Source organism: Pantherophis guttatus, chromosome 2 (genome assembly GCF_059756535.1).
Source record: "Pantherophis guttatus breed Tessera chromosome 2, ASM5975653v1, whole genome shotgun sequence".
NCBI classification, from domain to species: domain Eukaryota; kingdom Metazoa; phylum Chordata; class Lepidosauria; order Squamata; family Colubridae; genus Pantherophis; species Pantherophis guttatus.
In genome coordinates, this window is record NC_142064.1 from 80,224,677 (window position 1) to 80,234,489 (window position 9,813).

A 9,813-nucleotide genomic window follows, 5' to 3' on the forward strand; every position below is an offset into this window, starting at 1 on the left:
GGAAATGGCCTTCAAAGACAGGAAGAAGAGCGGTCACTAAGGCAACAGTCAAATAAGTTAATAAGGCCAATAAGCAAAGTTGAGAAAACATTTCAGGCATGACCCTTCCTTGTTCACATAACAGTAGAGTGAGGGCAGAGGAAAGCACATTCAGATTTGCAAGATTGTCTTATTATAGCTGTTACGATAAAAGTCAGGAGCCTGGATAGCTCTGCAGACTAAGCACTGTAATTTAACACCAGCTGCCTGCAATTACTGCAGGTTCGAATCTCGCCAAGGCTCAAGGTTGACTCAGCCTTCCATCCTTTCTAAGGTAGGTAAATTGAGGACCCAGTTTGTGGGGGCAATAAGCTGACTTTGTATAAAATATACAAAAGTATGAAGGCTATTGCTTAACGCACTGTAAGCTGCCCTGAGTCTCCGGAGAAGGGCGGCATATAAATCAAATAAAAAACAAAAAAGTAGTCGTGACTCATATACAATTGGTTTCTTATTCTGCTCTACCTTGTCCAGCTGACAGTGCTTGAGTTAAATGTTTCAAAGATGTGGAGAAGGCATGGATAATGCAGTCATTACCAATAAAGCACAAATTTACATAAAATAAATTTTATCTTGTTAATTTATCTTTCTATGAGAGCTTCATGGGGATGGGAAGGAATGATGGACCTTTTCAGCCCTGGAAGGTGTTTTAACATTCTTTGGGGATCTTCTAATAAATCTTGCTTATTCTTAGGAGATAAGAGAGGCGCAACATAATCACAGCGGTAAAGTGAATTTTATCTGATACTGCTGCACATGCCAAGTGTTTTACTTCAAATAATCATAGGCCACCAGCAACAGGGGTGCGTATGGGTGGGAAGCAGGAGCAAAAAGTTGCCAATTGTTCAGATATTTTGTGCCAAAGGTGCTTTTTCAAGAGGCAACTGGACTTTCTGGTTTTTTCCCCCCTTTGAAGACCTTTCCCTGCTCATCCAAAAAGCTTCTTCAGCTGGGATTTTTTGTTTATCCCCACTAAAGGGAATATATTTGTGAAGTTTGGTTATGTTGCACCAGAAATATAAGTTTTTTTTTTTTTTTTAAAAAATCAAGCCTGCTTAATGGAAGACGGTTTGGCGCGCCACTGCTTTTTCCCCAAGATCCACATGCGTCTGAATGCAGGCTCACCTGCCTAACACGGGTTGGTATTGGAAGGCGCCAATGGAAAAAAAAAGATAAAAGGCAGCACAGTTCCTGAATAGTTTTCAAGCATACATGTATTTCCGAGGCTAAAAAAGTGGAGGTCTTTCTTGGCCACCTCTAGAAGCGCACAGTAGTGCAGCCAACCCACAGACACAAACATACACTTCCAACTCCTCTCAAAGGTGCTTTTTTTTTTCAAGAGGCAGCTGGACTTTCTGGGTTTTTTTTTTTTTGAAGAGGTTTGGCTTCTCATCCAAGAAGGTTCTTCAGCTCTGAAGCTCAGCTCTTCAGCTGAAGAAGCTTCTTGGATGAGAAGCGAAACGTCTTCAAAGAAAAACCAGAAAGTCCAGTTGCCTCATGAAAAAAGCACCTTTGGGACAACCATGACTTGGGACGACTGAGAATCTCCACAGAGACACTTCCAACTCGTCCGGAGTGTTAAGAGAGGTTCCCCCGTCTCTTCGGTCTTGGTGGGCGGCTCCCTGCTCTCAAGTGGGCGGACACCCCGCCAGCCACTCTCTCGGGGTCTGCAGGGGCCAGCGCCCGATCACACTCGCGCCTTCGGAGGAGCAACCGTGCGCTGCTCCCGATCCGCGGACTCATGGCGACGAGCAACCCGCCGCTCCTGCCCCCGCCGGGGCTGCCCGTTTCGGTGCCCAGAGCACCCTCGGCAGCGGCGGGGGTCCCCATGCCGCCCACCTTCCTTCGCCCCCCTAGCTTCTTCGTGCGCGCCGCGGCCGCCGCGGCTGCAGCGGCGGCGGCGGCGGCCGCCACCGCGGGCAATCCTTCCAGCTGTTACGCGCAGGCGGCGGTGGGCCTGGAGCGCGGGGCGTATTACCCGCGCACGCCCAAATGCGCCCGCTGCCGCAACCACGGCGTGGTGTCGGCGCTGAAGGGCCACAAGCGCTTCTGCCGCTGGCGGGATTGTGCGTGCGGCAAATGCGCACTCATCGCGGAGCGGCAACGCGTAATGGCCGCCCAGGTGGCGCTGCGCAGGCAGCAAGCGCAGGAGGAGATCGACGCGCGGGGTGGAGGCGGCGGCGGCGGCGGGACTCACCTCAACCAGCAGCAGAAGCGGACGCCTGTTGCGGTCCGCCTGAGCTCCGGGAGCCAAGCAGCCGGCAACGCCGGCGCTGAAAGCGAGCCGGCTCCCAAGAGTTACTGCCCGGAGTTCCAGCGCGGGCGAAGAGGTGGGATTCCCCTCCGTGTTTGGGGTTAAATTTCCCTTAAAAGTGGTGGGGGGGGGGGGGAGGCGGCAGAAAGAAAACCTCCCGAACTCAATCAACGTGGCTGATTCGAGCTTAAAGGGCTTTAAGTCAGAAGAGATGGGAAATAGGTGGCGTTTCAGTCAGCCTGGTTCACGAGAGCTTATTCACCGTCTGAACGGTGAATAATCGAGGATGTTGGCAATTATAATGAAGCATCTCTTGGGGGCGGAAAGGAGAACCACTGGGTCTTTCCTCCCAAGTTTATGTTTTAGATTTCTTCGTGGCAGAGATCAGAGGGAGATCACGGAGAAGGGGGTGGGGGATGATTTCTCTGAAGTGTGTGCGGCTTGTACAATAATGTGTTTCGATAGCAATTTGGGATAGGACTGATTGAATTTTCCTTTTTTTTTGTTCTTAATGACCTTCAGGGCAAATAATAGCTATCAGTGTGTATTTAATGCGAGCTATCTTATAGGCGAGTGTGCAGCTCGAATCCTTTTTGGATTATGAAGATTATTCATTACTTAATTAATTGTTATTTAGGATTAGTGAAGAAACACCTTAGGAAACTAATAATCATGTTGCTTGATGTAATAGATTGTAAAGTAGGAATCTGCCTTTCCTGTGGCAAGAAAGGAAAGAAAGAGAAAGAAGGGAGGGAGGGGAAGAAGGGAGGGAGGGAGGGAGGAAGGAAGGAAAGGAAAAGAATCACAGCTCAACTCTATGCATTGCTGGAATTGAAATGAACTGTAGATAGAATCCATTGATCTCTGTAAGATCCATTCACCTAAATGGGTTTGTGTTGACATAATAATTTATGGTAGAAAGAATATGAAGTCTTTTTAGGTTCAAAAGGTGCTAAAAAGTCTGTTTTTAATAGCATTATAGCTCTTCTTCCATCTCAAACGCATCCACATTCTGGCACTTCCCAGAATGTGTAAAGATTATGGCTTTTCATCATGTTCCATAGCATGGATTATTGGAGAACTTTAAAAAGTTTCATTTTTAATTATGGGTGCAGGTTAGCCATTTGCTTACATTTTAAGGAAAATATTAATGCTTGGAAAAACAATGTTTCTAAAAATTATACAAAGGTATTATTAATGTTGCAAGCATTTGGCATTGCATGTATACTACCAAAACAGAATATATTACTTGTTCCAAAGCAAATGAACTGAATCTATGAGCTGGCCTTCGTATGGGCAATTGTAGTATATAAAGATACAAAGCACCAAGAAATTGTCTTGGGAAAGTTAAAAGATAATGGGTATTATAGTTTTCTTTTAGTGCTCTCATTAATTTAAATGGTCTTTCTGCAGAACAGCTTGTGCTGTAGGAAATCTGTGGAGGGAGGCAGAAGAACAAGTTGTATGGGAAAAGCATGGAAACATTATTTTCTTCTTTATGGATGACAAAAGCACATTATCCAATTACGACAATTCACTTTCAGATACAGTTTGTAGGTTTTAAGCACTTAGGAGCGACTTCACACATAAAGAATATCCTATGTAGATACTGCTTTCATTTTACGATTTCCATGTTGTATTGTTGTAGTGTTTCTACTTTACAGTAAGTGTGTTTTTCTGTTTCACACTCTGTACATGTGAACAATCCTGCTTGGATATTTCGTAATAGGTACCAAAAAAAGAGGATATATACATTATATGTCATGCATGCATATAGCAACCTGTGACTTGGGCACTTATGGTAAACTAGGAGTTTATGGGAAATCTGTCGTATACAGTGAAATTAAGAGTTTTTAAAGGCACTGAAATGTGTACATAAAAGATGTGATTCCATAATTGGTAATGCCTAGAAGCTTTAGGGTGTTTATATGAGAAAGCAGTGCATAAATCAGATATATTGTAATAACTTGAGTATTCGGATGCATTTTTCCCCATTAGAAGAGAAGATTCAGAAGTATGACTTCTACTGCAGTGAATCGGGCAGTTCTGTAGTCCATTTACTTACACCCTCTGTGACATCTTCTCCTGAAGCTGCTGGAAGCAATCAAGAGAAGCCATCCGAGACACAGGCTTTAGGTAAAGACATATCTTTATCGGGTCCTGAGGAATCTTTAGAAGGAACTGACAGCCCAGCCTCTTTGTCGTCTTCGGACATGGAATCAGGAAATGAAAGTGAGTGTCCCAAGGATTTTGTTCCCTGTAATGCCAGCGTCCCTCCTGCTGCTGCTGTTGCCCCTGATGGTGCCTTAAAGCGCAGAGACCCACTTAATATTCTTACCAAGGTCTTTCCTAATCACAAACCAAGCAGGTTGGAAAGAGTTCTGCAACTCTGCAGAGGAGACATAGTCCAAGCTATAGAGCAGATCCTGAATGCCAGCGAACACAGGCAAGGATTCCAAGAGCTTGCAATCCCAGTCTTGCCCGAATGCAGTGCTTTCCAGAGATCTTCTGATTTTGGCCTCGGAGTAGATGTCGCAGCACGTGGCAATAAATCAGCATTTGTTCCTCTTCAAACCAGCTCGGCCTCTTCCAGGAGAGAGATGAATTTTTATGGCTTAAGCCCAAGACTGGGAATTGGACCTCTAAGAGTGACTTATTCTCCTCCAGGAAGAGCTTTACCTGGATTGATAGCACCATATTTGAGGACTGGCTTGTTTCCTGCTTTTCCTTTTCATCCAGTGATGGACTCTTCCTTTTCAGGAGTGATCAAAGATGCATCTTATTCCCCCAGTGAAGACAAGCTTTTCAGTACCAAGATGTACGCCAGGTTAAATGAAGAACGCAAATAGCATTTTGGTCGAAAGTTACTTTTTCTTTTTCTATTTTTGTTCAGTTGTGCCGCTACTTGTTGTGGAGCCCAATTCTTAAATGTGCATCCAATAAAGAGCAAATTAGTATTAAATCCTTCATTAAAAAAAATAATAAAGGCTTCCACAGGATTCTTTCCCTAAAATCAATTGAAATTGGACATAAAATAATTTGAAAATGGAGAGATTTCTGGAGTGTCAACAGTGAAAAATTATTAGAAGCAAAATTGATATGGAACATTATATTGTATATTAACATATAATTTCATCTCATCTGAATCTTTGGAAGAAAAAAAAAGGTGACACTTGGAGACTGGAAGTTGAAAAGAGTAATGTGAAGAACTCCAGGAAAAACAAAACTTTTGTTTTTTGCATTTTCAAAATATTTGATATGTTTCTTTCTTTTTTTACTTGAAATGTAGGTGTTTGAAATCAAGAAATAGTTTTCCAAATATAGACTCTTGATTTTTTTTTTTTAATGAAACAGTTATTGAAATACGTAGTACATGTCTCTGATCAACTGTTGTAACAAAATTGGTAAATGATTTTGGATATAAGCAGTCTTTTTAGACTGAAGATATTATGCCTTAATTATGTTTGCATATGGATAGAAGAATCGAAGGAATTGCCTGGTTAAAAAATAATTCTGAATTATGCTTTAGAATAATGTGGTTGAGATTCAAACTCATGTACTTTTCTCTTCACGTATATGAATAATAATGAAGATTGGAATTTTTTTTTATTTTGCATTACTAGGTGTATAACATTAAATCTGCCAACTGCTGTTATACTAAGTCATAGTTTGCTCAAACCATGATTTTTAATAGCCTGTAATTTCCAGGTTCACACAATGTGTTAAGTGAAAATGGCTTAGTGCAGCGTGGGAACCTAGTCCAGGGTTTGTTTGTGCTAAACAGTGGCTTATTTAATAATGGTTTATTAAATAACACACAAGTTTATTTGCAACAAGGTTTAACCTAAGACAATGATGGGCATCTTGCCAGCCATGTGGGCAAAATGTCTGCAAATATTGCTCTACCAAAATATGGCAAAAATATGACCAGATTTCTGTGGCCTAGTCTTTCTGGGTGAAAGGATTCTCAAAATTAAGAGTGAGCTTAGAAAACTTTCAGCTCACATTCCCACCTATAACACCCCTGTAACCCTCCTCTCGTAAAGTTGTAAACAGACCAAATTTAACTTGTTTTGGGAGAGGGGAGTTAAGAGTGGAAATAAGAACATGAGGTATCTGGGAGTCAAATTGCTTCTATCTTGAAATTCCCATGCAATCAAGCCAAACCAAACAAACCACATTATGGTATAACAGGGTGTATAAATACAGCCCGTTATAACCATACAGTACATATAATACAGTGTGTTACGTGACAGAAAACAATTTTGGAAATTTGAAGGGTTTTCTTTTTAGATTAGACATTTTGTCTGTGGAAAGAGAAAAGAAAAACGGATGACACTCTCAAGAACCATTTCTGTAATATGAAGCCTTCATTTCCGGCTACCAGCACATTGGCTGTTGCTTCTGTGTGTTCTGTAGGCACATGATGGACTTCTGATTCTGAAGTTAAAACTGGCAACATGGAAGGGACGAAAATCAAGGGACGAAAGAAGTTTTTGGAGAACAAATGGGTCCCACGTGTAATATATGTGGATTAAAAAAAATAATGAATTAACTAGTAGGAAGATGACAGCTGAGTTGTTGATTTATGGGACTTTCCACTTCAAATTTCCACACTGTAAATGGGTTAAATGCAAGCTTTTTTAAAAGCATAAAACGGTTCAGTAAAACAATTACTTCTGACTACCTGACAAAGATGCTACTTTTTGCATTTATAAACGGGTGTATAAACTAGGGGGTGAGGATTTATCCGTCTTAAGTGCAACCAAAAATGTTCTGTTATTGCTCAAAGAAACCCCTTGTTTATATTAGCCGAGATTTAGTATACTTCTTAAGATTTGGGGTGTGTGTGTGTATTCATCTAGAAAGCTTTTGTTGTTAATTTGGGCTTGTGGCCCAGCACTAGATAATAACTAATAAAATTATGAAAATTTTATTATTTTATTTAAAATAAAATAATAAAATCTTTAACAAATTTGTGGATGGGTCTTACTACTGCCCTTGCTCCTTCACTAAAATTGCTCAACATTAATTGGTTCAACTTTTATTTCTAGTGCTCTGAAGATTTTCTTCAATGGAATTAGGTTCCAAAGTTAGTCATCACCATCTTGTGGCTGCTTGCGATCATTACAGGTTTAACAAACCTCCCCCCCCCCCCGGTTTATTTTAGCTGTGAGTAATGAAACTATTACGAGCTATATTTTGCATTCACTGAAATGATAAGCAATGATGGATTGAACAGCCTGTAAGCAAGCATGTCGTTCTCACAGCAGGTATGTGGATTTTTTTTTTTTAGTCCAGTTAAATTTTATCCTAAAAGAATTGGAAAGAGTGCAGAACACTCCCAGTAAAAATTAGAAACTTGACCCTCTGGATTCCACTGTAGTGCAAAGTTTAATGCATTTTTTGTTAATGCTTAAGAAAACAATATGCACTCCTGTCTGTGTACACTCATTAATGTTATTCAATTCAATACCAATAAGAGCAATTGATGCACGCAGGCTATGAATGATCTCCAAATAACCGTATGACCCTGAATATCATTTAATTGGAAAGAGAAAAGTTGAGTGCCAATCGGGTGGTATTTAGCAGTTCTGGAGAACCGGTAGCAGAAATTTTGAGTAGTTCAGAGAACCGGTAAACACCACCTCTGACTGGCTCCACCCCCATCTATTTTCTGCCTCTTGAGTCCCAGCTTAGGAGACCAAGGGGAGATTCAACCTAGAAATGAGGAGGAACTTTCTGACAGTGAGAACAATCAACCAATGGAACAGCTTGGCTTCGGAAGTTGTGGGAGCTTCATCACTTGAGACTTTCAAGAAAAGATTGGACTGTCATTTGTCAGAAATGGTGTAAGGTCTCCTGCTTGAGCGGGGGGATTGGACTAGATGACCTATAAGATCCCTTCCAACTCTGTTAATCTGTTATCTGATTGGGAGGAAATGGGGATTTTGCAGTAACCTTCTCCTGGAGTGGGATGGGAATGGAGATTTTACAGTATCCTTCCCCCTTCCGTGCCCACTAAGCCACGCCCACAGAACCGGTAGTAAAAAATTTTGAATCCTACCACTGGTGCCAGTGTTAATAAAGAGCACACACATGATCTTAAGACCTGCCCCAACTTTCTATTCTAGATTGAATTGCAACATAAAATTCTCATTTCTGATTTCTTCGGTTTCTCACCTATGGAGGAAGCAATAAACAAAGATGATCTGGAATGGCAGCACAGTCTCTTTGCTCGCCGCTTTCTTGCTTCTCGTACTGTATATTGTGTCATCTACTGAAAGCCTATCTTGGCAGAGATAAGGCAGGGATTTCACTAAGCGCTTGCCGAACTGTCTCAAAACCGAATCCAAAGTCTTGCCTGGTAGGTTTTGTTTTTGGTTTCTACATCAGAAAATAGAAGGTCTTGCTTCTTCCAGTGAAAAAAACCACACACTCATTTTCCACCCCCCTCTCTAAGGGGGAATGCACAGCCAGCTCTCAAATTAGGAGTCATTGTAGCCCTCCTGGTCAGAAGAAGGAAGAATGACATCCAAATAACTCCTGCCAGCCTTGCATATTCCTTATCCTGCGCTGCCTGCTTTACAGTCACATTTTTCCTGAAGGTGTGAAGGCCTCATCAAAGCCAGGCAAGCTGTCAGATAGCTTATTTCTGCCGACATCTTCCCTAATGAGGGGAAAAAAAATATGCGTGCAATTGCTCTTTTTAAGATCTGGAGCTTCTCAATTGAATCATCTTAAAGTCTCTATAAAGTCCTAGGGGGGGATGGATCTTCACTTTTAAAGTGGGTTGAATGCATCCATTGTGCTTGATTTACTTAATGAGGTTTCTTTCCTAAATGGGCCAGCACTGCAGTAGGACAATTTCAATCAGGAACACAAGAAAGGAAATACTGATGGAAGACTTCACAAGAACTTATGTGGTATAGTATTGAGACCCACGTTCTGTTTGATCCTCAGCTATGGAAATTCACCGGCTGATTTTAGATGGGTCACATGCTCTTAACGTTGGCGCGGCGGCTTAGTGGTTAAGGCGCTGGGCTTGTCAGCAGTCCAGGTTCAAGACCTGATCACCACACAATGGGGTGAGCTCCCGTCCTCACCTCAGCTCCTGCCAACCTAGCAGATTGAAAGCATGCAAATGCAAGTAGATAAATAAGTACCACTTCACTGGGAAGGGAACAGCGTTCTGTGTGTCATCCTGGCCACATGACCGCAGGAATGTCTTGGGACAGCACTGGCTCAATGGCATTGAAATGGAGATAAGCATCGCCCCTATAGTCAGCAATGACTAGCGGAGTAAAATCCGCAGGTGACTTCTTTACCTTTATACTCTCTTAACAACTTATAAGTGATTTGGTATGTATATTTTTATATTTTTATATTCTTGAGCAAAAGTCTGGATATAAATTTAACAAATAAACTTCTGCTAGGCTGTATTTATGCTTAGGGAAATACAGAGTATTAGTAAAAAAAAAAAGTTGTCATAAAAGTCCTTCAGCAAACAGTAGCATTAT

General features: G+C 41.7%; 1 protein-coding gene across 1 annotated transcript; it reads left to right on the top strand.

Annotated features, from left to right (window-relative positions):
* The first annotated feature begins 226 nt into the window (after positions 1-226).
* On the top strand, positions 227-5,372 carry DMRTA1 (DMRT like family A1). Its single transcript, XM_034410524.3, has 2 exons — positions 227-2,369; positions 4,292-5,372. Exons 1-2 carry the CDS (start codon positions 1,781-1,783, stop codon positions 5,140-5,142), a joined length of 1,440 nt encoding a protein of 479 aa, XP_034266415.2. The 5' UTR covers positions 227-1,780; the 3' UTR covers positions 5,143-5,372.
* Positions 5,373-9,813: the final 4,441 nt, after the last annotated feature.

Coding starts and splice junctions, on each gene's coding strand:
- DMRTA1 (XM_034410524.3), top strand. CDS start 1,781: ATGGCGACGAGCAACCCGCCGCTCCTGCCCCCGCCGGGGCTGCCCGTT. Junction 2,370..4,291: donor GTTCCAGCGCGGGCGAAGAG/GTGGGATTCCCC, acceptor TTTCCCCATTAG/AAGAGAAGATTCAGAAGTAT.